The sequence below is a fragment of the Plodia interpunctella genome, chromosome 19, assembly GCF_027563975.2.
Source record: "Plodia interpunctella isolate USDA-ARS_2022_Savannah chromosome 19, ilPloInte3.2, whole genome shotgun sequence".
NCBI classification, from domain to species: Eukaryota; Metazoa; Arthropoda; class Insecta; order Lepidoptera; family Pyralidae; genus Plodia; species Plodia interpunctella.
The window spans coordinates 5,927,449-5,942,079 of record NC_071312.1 but is presented as its reverse complement, the minus strand read 5'-3'; the positions used below and the strand labels follow the sequence as shown (position 1 = coordinate 5,942,079).

Here is a 14,631-nt window from a genome sequence, read left to right as displayed (position 1 = left end):
GTCACTGCAGGCACACAGTCGTTGCTTATTTTGTTCCCTAGGGTCTTTTGCCACAGTACCCTGTAATTACACTCTGGCTCTCTCACCCTTCAAACCGGAACATAATGCACTGATACTTGATGACTGAATTGTTGAGAGTGGGGTACCCGACGACCTTTGTACCAAGGTCTTTCTCTGGTAAAATTAAAATGTTATTAAGGGAATAAAAATGCATCTTTCTTCAAAACACGAATCATTTCATATCCACTCCATTGCAAAGTTTACCATAGTCTAAATGTTTGTAACTTAAGTTAAATGCGAAAGCCCCAGGAAAGCTTTGGTCCATTGTTATTGCAACCTCGCCTGACACGTTGCAACTATGATGAATTATTGATGCATGTTATTTATACGTGATCCATAATCCTTACAACTGCTAAGTACTTTGTGTATAGCGTATGGACGGTTTTTTAATGAGCGTGTTTCTATTACATATTCAAAATATGTCAAAAATTCTCCCAAAAAGATCTTTTCTAGAATTACTTAACTTAAACTTTTGAAGTATTATTTTATTTATATAAGTAAATATATTAATACCAATGATAGGTTAAAATATATAGTATCTGTACACCGTGCTTAATTTTTGAAAATTATTAAAAATCTTTATGTCAAATTACAAACATTTGGAACACTGCACGTAATTACGTACCGTCCATTAGTCGCCAAAGAGAACGGCACAGGGGAATTTTAATTATTTTAATTAAAAAATAACAGTAACTAGATGGGTTTGTTGCATAAAACATACAAGAACACCGACCGGCTTTGCTTGCATTACGCGCTCGTTAGCAGAAAACAAATTAATAAATTATGCCTAGTAAGATTTCCACTCACACCCACCGTGAGAATCGCGTGGTCTTAATTCATTTACCCATATGGTTTATACGTGCTTGGTGAGTTGATGACTTGTGATTCATTTACATCATCATTAATTTAATTTATAGATCCATATTGATGCTTACTTCTAAGTGGTTGTAATAGTTTTTATATATGTAAGTATAGGGATAGAGTTGTGACAATAGTTAGTGCTTTTGGAACACATCTAATTGGAGGATTAATTGCGTGTTACATCCCATCCACATAATGACCACAATGCTTAATTTTTAAAGCTGGAATACATTTCGTCTCTCCGTAATACTCGTCGATTCTTAAGGAGAATCAAATCAAATATCTTTATTTGCCAACAATATAAAAAGAATAAAACACACCGTCACCACTTTATCAAAATAATTTATCTTTATTGTTTTTTTTCGAACTATACATAAAAGAAAAAGAAATATTTTTAAATATCCATGTCAAAAACAGTAATAAAAAAACAAATTACTCATAAACTACACGATAGCTAGCTCACACTAAAACGGCAGTTAAACTATTTAAATACTTAAAGTACGAAACGAGAACTCAGCACAGTAACAGATGACACGCATGAGGTTAAATTAGTGTTTATTACATCTATTTCACCTAGATTGTATATATTTTTCACAATTCTCTTGTCCTTCCTCTTTGTCTACTATCTATATCTTGGTATATCTATACTATTATTTAAAGAGGTAAGCGTTTGTGAGTTTGTATGTGTGAGGCGGGTAACTATCGAACCGATTTCAAAAATTCTTTCACCATTAGAAAGGTTTTGGAAATGGTATTTTATCTCAAAATTCCTACGGGAGCAAAGCCCAGGGCACTATATAGTCCCTAATAAGCAAAACGAAATGTAGCTAGTTAGGTAAGTATATATCTGCGCTCTCAACACTTTGTGCCGACGTCATCTATATTAAATATTCATACAAATATACCAGTCCATCCTGGTTTCTATTTAAAAAGGGAAATACAATGAACAATAGTCGTTTTATTTAATTCGCAATCATTCGCCGTAAACGCCACATAACAATACAAATGTCGCGCGGTTACTTTCTTCCTTCTATTTTATTTGCTTCCGGAGGCAATTGATTTTATTAATATATTTTATTAATTTACGACCAGGCAAGGCAGAGGGACATATCGATAGGCTGATAATAGTACATTGTTCACCGAGACATAAAACTAGTACTTTTCGAGTGATACATAGTGCTTTATACCAAGCATGGTATAAAGCACTATGTATACGCATATGCACTATGCATACGACGATACCAAAAAATTTTAATGAACAATGGAGATTCATACATTTGGATAATTTTTCACAGAAGTTTTAATGGGTAATTAGTAAATAAATTTCTATTTACATATTAATGTGTGCATAAACAAATCTATACAAAAAATTCATATAGACGAAGACCAAAGAAAGTGGTTAATTAAAATGTTGTCAAGGATGATGCCAATGTTTTGACTACTAAAGATACCGAAGACTGTGTGAAATGAAGAAGAAAAAATAGGAAAACGGTCACTATGCTCCGACGCCTTACGGCTGAGAAAGAAATCGGAAAAACGTAGGTGGGTGAATTTCACGACCGTTTGAACGCGGCGTGTAGCGTTTCATTAGTGTCATTTTTTTAATAAAGATTTTTTTTAAATTATAATATATAAACATTGTACCAGTACTTGACTTATTTATAAAATAGGATAATTAAATTGATTACTGTGTATGGTACAGTTTAAGAAACACTAATGACAGCCCGCGACGGAGTTCAAAACTCTCGTGAAATTCACCCAGGTGTTCATGGGCTGACTTGCGATGTTTGCTTACCATCAGACAAACTGCATGTTCCAAAAAAGCAGCTATGCTCCCACTATACTATAAAAAGGCCAAATAAAATCAATTTATTAAATCCCACGTCGTTTACTTTACCTTCAGCGGTGATGTGTCGCATTCGCAATACGTTTTGCTAATTTGATATACTGTCTGTACTATTGTACTGTACCTAGTATAGACAGATCTGCAAGCCTATGCAAGTAAAAGCTGGCATTTGAATAAAAAAGTGATTATAGATAATAAATATTAATATTTATTGCGACGCGTCTTCCTCTACGAGCGGTGGTGACTGACATCCTGGATTCGCGTGAAATAGGAAAATAAACACGCGCATTGATTACATCATTTGTGAGAGCTTCCTTGTGGATACCTTTTGTTACACTGGGATGTTACTTATACTGCTGTAGACAGACACATCTATCGATATCGTTATGTATTTCATTTCGCACATACGAGAATGAGAAACGGGTACATGTAATATAGAATTACACGAGAAGAAAAAAGCGCTATCGTAAATGTCGTTGAAGTTATATGAAAATGTCCTACATCATTTGGTTATTATGCTCACTTATGTTTTCTGTGTCTTTGGTTATTGCTAACACTGAGTTTTATTCGTGTAGCCTGAAGGAATCTGATGTGGCGTTTGTTGACTCAAACACGCTAATAAACTTAACATTCCAAAGTGTGCAGATTTCTCCAGGATATTTTCCACCAGTGATACAACGAGAGTGATTTTATTTCTCTTTAAAAGAATAGGAAATACTATGGTCACAAATATTGTACCACGAATATATTATCACGCCAGAGTCCACAGCAATTATCAAACCAGACGAGTGCATTACTAGAAATTAGCCTTCGCTAGACCAGCGTATAAGAACGTGGAATTATCGTTATCGATACTGGCATTGACCCAAAAAAAATAAGTAATTAAACTGCTTATAGTGATAGTCTTCCAAGGCATGATAAGAAGGTAATTTGCAATATATATTGCAAACTACCTTCTTATCATAATTTGCAATATATATTGTATTTTGATCTGATGCCAAATTACTGAAGAACATTTTCTTCAGTAATTTAGCATTAAATGAAAAGAAAAAGTGAAGATTTTTCTTGATAAAGCAATGTAACTGCATTAATACTACACATATTGAAGCAAAACTAAATTAAAAAATTCAATTTCTATTAATGAGATGGCTATCGTATCAAAACAATCACAATAGTAATCATAATTATTATAATAGGGTCGAAGAAATGCAGGTGACGACGCCACTTAGGTGACAAGATGCATACCAAATGTGAGGCCGTCAAAGAAATCGATTCCTTTATTCGTGTTAATCGAAATGAACCAGTATATTGAAAACAATCGCCAGGGTAGCGCACGACTTTAAATTATAGTGTTGTGTATAACGCGCTATCGATAAAGTGATATCTGTTTTTGCCAAAGTCGACATACGTAAATATATATTGAAATGAAAACAACTTCTTTCTTCTTCCTAACTCTTCAAAACTTGTTATGTTTAATCATCATATATACTCAATGATTGTGACAATCAGTAGCAGTAGATCTCTTCATGACGGTGTCATCCAGTTAATCTTGTCAATTTTGTCTAAAAGTCAAAATATTTCAAATATTGAATGTTTTTTTAGTTGGTATAGCTAAGTATTATTACTTAGTTTATTTAAAAGTCATTTAAAAATTATTCTTATTTCATTCTTGGATTAAGGATTTATTTATATTCAATTTACTATTATTTTTCATATCATTCTATATTTATAAAAGTTTACTATATTTCCGGTAGGTTGATATGGTCCAAGTGAAAGCCAAATTTCTTTATAAACGCCTGAAATGTTTACAATACAATACAATTATTTTTGGAATATCAAAAATATTAATATTTTTTAAAATAACATCCTCATTCAATAGCCGCTTTCATGTCTCAGCCGAGAAGTAAAATAGTATTACGTTTGTAAATAATTTATTTTAAAGTGTGTAATTGTAGTGTTGCAATATTTAAGTGTTATCATCCTAAACCACAGTCTAAGGCATCAATTTCTATAATTATCGATAAATCACTACGATTATGGTTGTCAATCCCCAGCCCTCTAGTCAGCCGCACGATTTCCATGCTCCGCGCCACGTGTAGACGGCGTATACACGACCTCGTCTTGCACCCTGAATGGAGAATTAGTGTACAATATTATTCTTAGTATTTACCCTTTAATACACTTAGTGTAGCTATCATTGTCCGCCCTAGAGGAACCACAGGGAAACACCGCGTTTCGCGAAGTTGTAAATGAAAATAATTATATTTGAATTACGTAGTCGTAATGTGTTGTGGTCAAAAAATACTGGTTTTGACAACAACTTCATACTCGTTAGAATTATAGAAATATTTTCTCCTTTCTTCCCTACGCTCCTCACGGAAATGACATACTATATTCTACGCCCAATATACATCAAATTTGAGACAAATTATATTTTTGTTATATGACATAACAGAATCGAAAATAAAACTACAATGTGCTTTGTGTACTATCAGTCAGCTTAGAAAGAAATTTATAAACATTGATAATATGCAAGTTTCTTCACGATGTTTTCCTTCATCGAAAGCAAGATTGTCTATGAAAATACTTATGTTGCTATGCAAACTCATCTAACAAGAGTAGGTCTCTATAGTAATGTATCGTTATAGCCATTCTAAGTCGATTTCTGATTCCAAACGTTGAAACGCACGCTCCAATAAACACGTGCCAGAGAAACCGACTGAATTTAAATCGAATTAAATTTTGATAACGATTACAAAGGGTTTGAGTAACTTTACAGTTATTCATATCGATGTTATCGATATACCGTTGTGTGAATCATCCGTTCCTTTTCGGTTCTTTTTGTCAGATGTTCCGACGGAAGGAAGTTGAAACAGTTATCCTTATACGTATACCGCTTAGGATGCAAGATTTCCCATTGTAGATTAACACCTGTGATTTGTACCCGTTTAATATTATTTTGTATACCTACTACTAATCAGGCAAACCACGGCCCACCTGATTATAAATAATCACCAAAGCCTATCAACGTATGGAACACTAGGGGTGTCACACGCGCATTGCCTACTTTGTGGAATCTTTTGCCACAGTACCCTGCAATTACACTGCCTCTCTCACCCTTCAACATGGAACATAATAATGCAAGCAATGTTGCATTTTATAGTTATAGCTATTTATCTACCTATATCATATCTCTCGCTCTGTCATCTAAATGTTCCCCGTTCTTTCCTTAGCCGTTGAGTTTCGAAGCTAAGGGTCACTTTCCTTTATTTCCTTTTTACGCGGTCGTCGGCATCCCTAATTGGAAAACCTCACCGATTCCTTACGGCATGTATGTACCCAAGTGATAATGATTGCGTTATATATTTATATTTTACTAGCTGTTTCTCGTAGCTCCGTACGCTACAAAATCTTGTGCGTTTGTCAAGTTAAAGCTCACCATCATACCTATTTACACTTTATATTCTCTTGGTTATTACAGCCTGAGGTATACTTGAAGGATAACATGGATGATGCAGGTGATTTTGAAACTGTCTCAAAACTAGACACATTTCATAACTCTCCTAAGCATCTTCCCAGTTGCTAAAAACATAATCTATTTAAAATGACTCGTCTACATAAATGAAGTCAAAGTATTTATTCAGAAATTCGGTCTATACAGACTTGTTCACATGAAAATTAATCTTAATATATTATACTAATAATATTTATCTCATAACTACAAACGAAAACTACAAAAAGGTTTAACAAAAACAACACGTAGTATGTTGAGTTATTTACAAAAATATAAAAATATGTTAATACGCCTTTTTAATGAAGCTAGTAAAATATGTTAATTGCAATTCAATTTTCGACACTCAATGTCTAGAATTTAGTAATTGTTCGTGTCAAAATAAAGTGAAAAAATAATAATAAGTATTAAGACAAAACCTGTCATCTATCAGATGCTGAGCCAGTTTCCCATGGCTAATCCGGTCGTGACGGCAGGTGGAAGCGTGGGTGTAAGTATGTTTAATCTTATCTCAGAAACAATAACGTAATTTAATTTCACTCTGAATTATACACATGCTAAGGGTATATCAAAAAGCTACAAACTTCTAACACAATGTTACCAAAAAGCATATTTTCGTGAAACAAACCTTGTTTTTTATATCCAAAGCAAGTCATAGCGATTACAAAAATTGCATAAACGGCGAGACTCATTTTTAATTGATTACTATTATGATATACTGTCGACGAACTTTGACGAATACTTTTGTCCACAGACAGTATGTCTTGATAATGGTTTTTTTTGTACTGTTTTACATATTTATCAGGTTACACCGCTCAAAACATTCAGATATGAGAACTTCACGGGCACTTTTTCATGTCGAATCAATGGTATTTCTCAAAACTACAAACTCCTGAAATGTTGGACACAAACACGGAACACATTCTTTAAATAAAACAACAAATTCGAATGTTGTCTACGTAAATTTCTTTATATTTAAACCGATGATCTTTTCTAAAATGTATGTGTAATTCCCCCGAGTTCTGGTACGATTTTCGGAACCATACATACTACCCGTGGTAGTGCGGGAACCAGCTATGTAGGCTGCTTTTATGAACCCTGGTACTAGTTTAAAGAAGTCGTTACCCCGTGCGTTGTGTATATAGATGGGCTTCGTCAAGTTGAGCAAGGGAATATTGAATCCGTCGTGCCCGTGCTCCCAGTCTGTGGATGAGTTCCCGTTTTGTGTCAAAAACTCGTGTTTTGATTTGCACGCTTCGACTTTAGCCTCAAAATATCCTGAAAACAAAACAAATTTAGTGTTCAAGTTCAGCTTCCTCACGCCCTTCATATTTCACTTTTCTTTTTCCACTTTTCCCACATTTCTTCTTAGCGTTTGAGATAAAATTGTCAGTCGATCAGTCAGCTTGAGTTCAAGTTTTGAGGGTGAAAAAGGTACCTAGTATTGTAATTACAGAATACTTTAACAAAAGATCCTCGAAGACGATTTCGGTGGCGCAGTGGTAAAGTTCTTGCCACTGAGTCAGGTCATGATGGAAAATGATCTTTTTCTGATTGGTCCGGGTGTTGGATATTTATCTATATATGTACAATACGTAAGAACGTAAGTTCGAGACTTGTGTTATGGGATACTAACTATATATACTAACTAAATACTTTGGGGCTAGCTCAATCTGTGTGATTTGTCCTAATATATTTATATTTATTTATAAATATCCTAGGCTACAAAGTAGGCAATGCCCGTGTGACACCCCTGGTGTTGCAGGCGTTGATAGCACTTACCACCAAGTGGGTCGCGCGTCTATTTGTCTGCTCATTAGTATAAAAATAATAATTTCCATTAATTAGATTTACGTATAATGCTAGCCACACAGAACTTACGTGTTTTCTTCTTACAATTTTCTTCATACATCTTACATACATTGTCAAAAATTTTCAAGTCGTGGATCTTTGCGTCATAACCACAGGTTTCACTCATGTGCGAATTGTACGCACTACAGCCGCGCAGTAATATACAAAAATGCGCATTGTATTTATCAGTGTATGGTCCTTCCTGCAAAAAATTGTCACTATCAAGCTCTCTTCGTATGTTTCCGTTGCGTTCGGGGCTGTGACGCGGCGGAGCCCCGGGTCGGCGTAAACAATTAACTTTTTTTTATATTCGGGAGTGGTTATACAACCAGCCGTGTTCCTGACATCAAATCTTCTTGAGAATGCTATTTATAATCTGGCGATGACCTATTATGGTCCTATTCTAGAGCGGAACCACACGCCACAGGAAGGATGCACCCCACTGAATCTGCATACCACATTTCAGCTATCTAGTAGTTTCAGCTGTGCGTTATACCGAAAAGTTTTGTCTAACTGTTGCGCGCAGCTCCCCATTCTATATTAGACCTCGGGTCATTAACTATATACATTTTAAATTTCATCAAAATCTGACTAACGGATTAGCTGTGAATTCTAAACAGACGCACTTTCGCATTTATAATAATAATAATATACTCTTTGCTGATGATACTTACTGTAGCGGAATTTAGCACAAATCTTTTAATTCCCGTAATTTATTAATTTTAATTATCTACTTACGGTTATTGATAACGCATGGGATATGTATATAAAAACAAGTCCTAGAAAAATAATGCTTGTTAAAAAACACAATTCTGTTAAATATACTAACTCGATAAGACACCTTCATGGAAAAAGACACGTCCGCTACTACAATTTCCACGCCAAAAAGTTAAAACGTAAAGTAGAATAATATTTTTTTATTACAATAAAAGATATAAAACATGTGTTTTATTGTGTAAATAATGTAATTAAAATTCATCGCGTGATCTGATTTTGGAGTGAAAAACGATTTCCCATTTGTATGGACGAATGCGTTACATACTTATATATATATAGTACGTATTACTTTCATCTACAAATTCAAATATCATAAAGATATCGTGGCATTTGTAAATCTAAATATGATGAAAAGCAAGAAGCGGTGGTTGAACAACGGTTATGAAGCCCACGTGTGAACCGAAAGGTCCCAGGTTGTAATGCCACCTGTGCCACGTAAGTTTGTTTAATAATCCAACTCATGTATGTTTGGTTTGATCAATCACGATGAGAAACATTGTGAGAAAACCTACATTCTAGTTGTCAATTTATATTATCATGAAGTTGTGGGAAATGAAGAAGGCATAAGAAAACCACTTCATTAATATTACCAGGAGCGGTGGTGGTGTTATGGTTAAGACGCCCGCCTGTGGATCGAAAGATCCCAGATTCGAATCCTACTCGTGCCACATGAGTTTGTATACCAATCTGAATCATGTATAAGTAGTTTTCATCGACCACCACTTGCTTCCGGTGAAGGAAAACATCATGAGGAAACCTGCACTGCACATTTGTTGATTATTAACTTGTGTGTAAAATGGAGAAGTCAATGGCAAACCACTCCATTAATAATGCCATGAAAGTTGCTATGTATATTTCATTCCACGTAATGACCACGACCCTCAGCCATGAGGAATAAGACTATGAAGAAGAATATTTCGTTCCACCCAAAGAACACAAGCGGCAGCTATAGCTATAGCTTATTTCATCCATTCCTGTATGAAATAAGCTATAGTTATATAGTTTTAATAGTTATAATAATATAGTTATAATAATATAGTTATAATAATATAGTTTTATCCTTACCAACGACAATGTTCTGATATCGAAGCATTGCTGTTGTCTTCTTATTATCACAGACTTGTATTTATGCCTAAAGCAAGTTACCAATTAAGCTTTAATGCAAGATTTAATAGTAAGAAATTAATCAATTAGTCGGTCGGTTGGTTTTATAGTTACATCAAAAATTTTCATTGCAGTCATGAAGTGTTTCATTTCATGTATGTTTGTTTACTAATTTCAACTCTACCAAACATCGAAGTCTATTCAGTATCATATGCATGAAAAAATACAAAACACTGGACAGTCTCGGGAATTTTCAAATACTTGTCTTTTGGTAACCCTAATTATAAAGGTGTTGTCACAAAACTGATAAAAAAACCCAATAAAAATCAATTGATCTGCGGAATACTTTACTATTACGTAACCGGTGGCCTCATTCTCACGGGACATTCACACGATTCCAAAATATTTATAAAATAAACATTCAAACGATGCCATTGTAAAGGAATATTGAATGTATGATCTCTTTTTTAGGGTTCCTCCGAAAACACAAAATGGAATCCTTAATGTGGATTGTAGATATTAATTTGTAGATATTTATGATTAAAATTTTAGATTTATTGCTGTAACATATTCTTTTTTAGTATTAGGTTTTGAATATAATTTGAATTTATTATTTGTTAACTTGTACCTAAGTTAATAACCTTATAAGATAACTTCTGCATATTCTTCCGCATGTGAAGCTCTTTTTCTCAGGAATGCGCAGAAAAAAATTGTTTAAATAAATTATTTACGTCAAATATTTGAATCTCATATAAAATCAAAAGAGATTTGCGATAACCCTCAATCACCCTGATAAACTCAAACGTTTAGGCAGACCACCAGCCACGTGGATAAGCACCTTGGAAAAAGAGATTCACAAAAACAGACTCAATCCCCAGACAAGCTGGAATACCTCTGGCGCAAATGTACGAGGAGACCCGACCACAAATGTACAGACATCATTTCATACAGTAGACGAAGAAGAAGATAAATTAAAAGATATGATCATTTATAACGCATATTTTGCATTTTACAAAGGAATTAATGCCTAAACTCTCATACAACTCCCATACTCCCATTCTCGTCTTTCTCCTTAGTCCCGTTCCGACTTTTACTTAATGATAAAATGTATTACGAGTATTTGTAGTTTCATAGAAAATTTACGAGAGTATTTTTATATACAATCCGAGCAACTTGTAGATTTTATCCATATCTGCAAGCTGTACGGGCCTCGGTGCGCGAATCCGACTCGCACTTGACCGGTTTATTTCATGAAAGAATTATAGTTTTAAATGTAATTCAGAAAGACGATTGAAGCGCAGTTACGCAAAACTGTCTTTAAACTTTGACAGTTAATAAAAAATAAGTAATATTTTATTAAAATCTACTGTTATAGAAGAAAGTGTATTAGCGATAATTTTAATGTAGATAATAAAATTGCAAAATGCAGTGGTGGTTGTTTATCGCTCTTCTAAGTAAGTTAATTGTTTTATTATATAACTAGCGCCCCGTCTCGATTTTGCTCGGAAAAACTACAATATATAAATCTAAACCTTCCTCAGGAATCACACTAAGTACTGGTTAAAACCACATGAAAATCCATGAGCAGTAGTTTTTGAGTTTATCGTGAACAGACAGACGCGGCAGAAGACTTTGCTTTATAATATGTTAAGAAAGAACTTTTTTCTTTTTTTCTACTAACCGCGAATTCGAAATGTGAATTGACCGAATAAAATTCTATACGTTAGATAACTTTATTTTTATTTTTTTTTATATCAAAATAATTTATACACTGTTTTTTTCTTCAGGCTTTGTTTTGTTAGTATCTGTTGTTTGTGGGAACCCACCGAATACTGCCAATAATGTCAGATACCCACCCAATACCTCCAAATACCCGCCCAATACTGCGAAATACCCAATCAACACTGCCAGATGCCCATCTGATACCGTCAGACACCCACCCAATACCGCCAGACACCCACCCAATACCGCCAAACACACACCCAATACCCCTAAACAACCACCCAGTACTGCCAAACATCCACCCAATACCGCCAAATACCCGCCCGATACTGCCATATATCCACCGAATAATGGCAGGAAACCAGGCGATGTTGCCAGAAAAACATCAAATATGGGAATTGCTAATGCAAGTATAATACACACGATCCCGTTTCCAACTAATACTACAATTGCCAAAGTGAGTAAAGAAAGTATTTGTTTGTTCATCACAATTTGCCTACTCAATCAATCTTTTTGCAATTTGGGCCTTTGGCCCTTTTATGGCATGAATGCGGGATAAGGACAAAGTTTGTCGAACAATATGAATTTTGTGTGGCGCATGCGCATATATTATGTCATTGTGTGGGTCAACCTGACGATCAAAATGGGAAACTTTCAAAAATCAATAAGGAAATTTTAGTATCATTTTTTTATTGGATTAACTTGTCTGCGTATCTGTATACCTGTCCGTTTAGCAGCCAAACAACTGAACCGATTTTGATAGTTTTTTTTTAAAGATAATTTATTCGGGAGAGTTCTTAACTATATTTGGAAAATGTATGTTCACTCGTTTGGAAACCATCAACTCTTTTCTAGCAGTTGAGAGTATGACAACAACTTCGAAGTCAGGTGTTAAATAATTAATTTTAATTTAATTTTGTGTATCGAGTTTTATCAACGTTATGTGATTGATAGACAGTGCTTGAGAAAACTTATATTTGAATGAAGTGCTCAGTAATTTTTTGTATGTTTCAGTATTGTTTTTATGCAAAAAACTGCACGTACAATCGCAAACAAGTGTGCGGTATGAACAAAAAAAGGAGATACAAAAGATTCCGCGATTTTTGCGATATGATGAAATACAACTGTAATTATCGGGATAGTAAGTTGTTTTAATATTTTATATCACTCTCTCATCTAAACATTTACACGTTTACTTCCTCAGCTGTTGAGGTTGTTGTACTTCATCACGATTTAACCATAACCTTCTTGAATTTTTGCATACACATAGTTTAAAGTACGGAGAAGGATGTTTTACTTTTTATCACGCCGCGCAGGCAGCAAGCCGCTGGCAAATGCTAGTGATTCATAAATAATTCAAAATTAATATTTTTTCAGATTTCATCAACACAGCCATGACTAAATGTAAGACACTACCTAATCTTAAAAAGATCAAGAAGAAAATCCAACCTTGGGTTAGGTCCTTCCCCATCACCACAACTACTAAATTTAACTATCCACAAGCTTACGTTGGTAATTACGTAACAACTACGGTGAGTCGATCATACCTATCTCTCCCATTCTACCTCTATGCTAAGATCTTATGCCGGGTCCACACAGTAGTCAAACAGTTTGCAAAGCTTTGACGGATTCGGTATACATTGCTGGTTTTTCATTGTGGTAAATAAAAGCACTCATACTTTCTATGCAATGTTCACGAAAATCGAGTCCGAGTTCACATGATTGATATTTATTTATTTATTAATAAATATTGATGGAATGTTGCTAAACATGTCGAACTAGTTGAAATGGTGAGACTATTCAAAACGGATCGTCTCAATAAATGAGTATGGGAAATGCATTGTAACATATAATTTTTTAGAAAGATGTTATGTGATGTTATGAGTTCCTTTTTCAATTTAAATATATTTCAGAAATCTCCGGCTGGACTGGAAAAAATGTGGGTCTGGTTATCAGATATCCTCCGGTCCTGCTTCGACTCCAAGACCTGCAAGCACAACGGAGTGAATCAATGCGCAATCTCGCCAAAAGGAGAATTGAAGCTATTTGCATCCTCCTGCGATCTTTTCGAATATAATTGCCGGAATAATGCACGTATGTATTTCTTTTTAATACTTCTAATAAATAAATAAATAATAATAATAATATTCATTTATTTCAGGTTTCTATAGACCACAAATATAAAACACGTTTACAATTATTTTAAATTATTAAAACTGCCTCTCCACTCGATTTAGAGATAGGATAATTCCATATCTTTCTGAGGGTCAATCTTAGATAGCTGATAGGCAACAATAGTATTTCCAAAGAGGGAGAGGCCACTTACCTAACCTCAGACCGGTTGCAATGTAAATGTATGTAGAATCACAGCTGAATCTTCAAAATTGTAATGTTTTTTTTAACTGATTGCGGGCTTCCCGAACGCAAGTGGGAACATGCGGCGATGAGAAAGAATACTTTATATTCTCTATTGAGCGTGTCTCGATATCATTCTCGGCTGCGCTATCCAGAAGCCCAGGCTCCGCTAAAACAATCCCTACGTGTAACATTTGCTTTTAAATATTCAGCTGTGATTCGCCTACTTGACGTAAACTGTCTTTGCCATATACTATCAACAGTCAAGGCTTCAAGGACAGGATACATGAAGCAAGAACATATTTTTGTCTCTTTTCATGAGGACGTTTATTAAAATCTTGTATTTTTTTTTTTCTAGGTTTCATAAAAACAGCGGCGGCCAACTGTCGAAATTTACCACCACTCAAAAACAATGTGGCGAGATCATGAATACCTACAGCTACGTTTTTTGGTTTTACAGATAAATCATTTTTTCATATCATATTTTTATTATTGTTATTAAACATTAAAGACAATTTGTGGAGATCATATTGTGGTTTGCTTG

General features: G+C 34.5%; 2 protein-coding genes across 2 annotated transcripts; one reads left to right on the top strand and one right to left on the bottom strand.

The window, feature by feature from the left end:
- Nucleotides 1-7,221: 7,221 nt before the first annotated feature.
- On the bottom strand, nt 7,222-10,108 carry LOC128678199 (uncharacterized). The gene is made up of 4 exons (XM_053759584.1): nt 9,972-10,108; nt 8,868-8,908; nt 8,160-8,331; nt 7,222-7,556 (listed from the first exon to the last, which is right to left on the bottom strand). The coding sequence occupies exons 1-4, from the start codon at nt 9,997-9,999 to the stop codon at nt 7,234-7,236; spliced, it is 564 nt and encodes a 187-aa protein (XP_053615559.1). The 5' UTR covers nt 10,000-10,108; the 3' UTR covers nt 7,222-7,233.
- A 1,192-nt stretch (nt 10,109-11,300) lies between these two features.
- LOC128678310 (uncharacterized) lies at nt 11,301-14,615 on the top strand. The gene is made up of 6 exons (XM_053759756.1): nt 11,301-11,464; nt 11,798-12,189; nt 12,747-12,873; nt 13,110-13,264; nt 13,646-13,826; nt 14,446-14,615. Exons 1-6 carry the CDS (start codon nt 11,434-11,436, stop codon nt 14,514-14,516), a joined length of 957 nt encoding a protein of 318 aa, XP_053615731.1. The 5' UTR covers nt 11,301-11,433; the 3' UTR covers nt 14,517-14,615.
- The last annotated feature ends 16 nt before the right edge of the window (nt 14,616-14,631 follow it).

Excerpts from the sequence above, each read along its gene's own strand:
- LOC128678199 (XM_053759584.1), bottom strand. The coding sequence starts at position 9,999 with ATGCTTCGATATCAGAACATTGTCGTTG. Across the intron at positions 8,909-9,971 it reads ATATCAGAACATTGTCGTTG|GACTTGTTTTTATATACATA; the intron begins GTAAGGATAAAA and ends TTATTTTTCTAG. Across the intron at positions 7,557-8,159 it reads AAATTGTAAGAAGAAAACAC|GATATTTTGAGGCTAAAGTC; the intron begins GTAAGTTCTGTG and ends TTTTGTTTTCAG.
- LOC128678310 (XM_053759756.1), top strand. The coding sequence starts at position 11,434 with ATGCAGTGGTGGTTGTTTATCGCTCTTCTAA. Across the intron at positions 12,874-13,109 it reads CAACTGTAATTATCGGGATA|ATTTCATCAACACAGCCATG; the intron begins GTAAGTTGTTTT and ends ATATTTTTTCAG. Across the intron at positions 13,265-13,645 it reads GTAATTACGTAACAACTACG|AAATCTCCGGCTGGACTGGA; the intron begins GTGAGTCGATCA and ends AATATATTTCAG.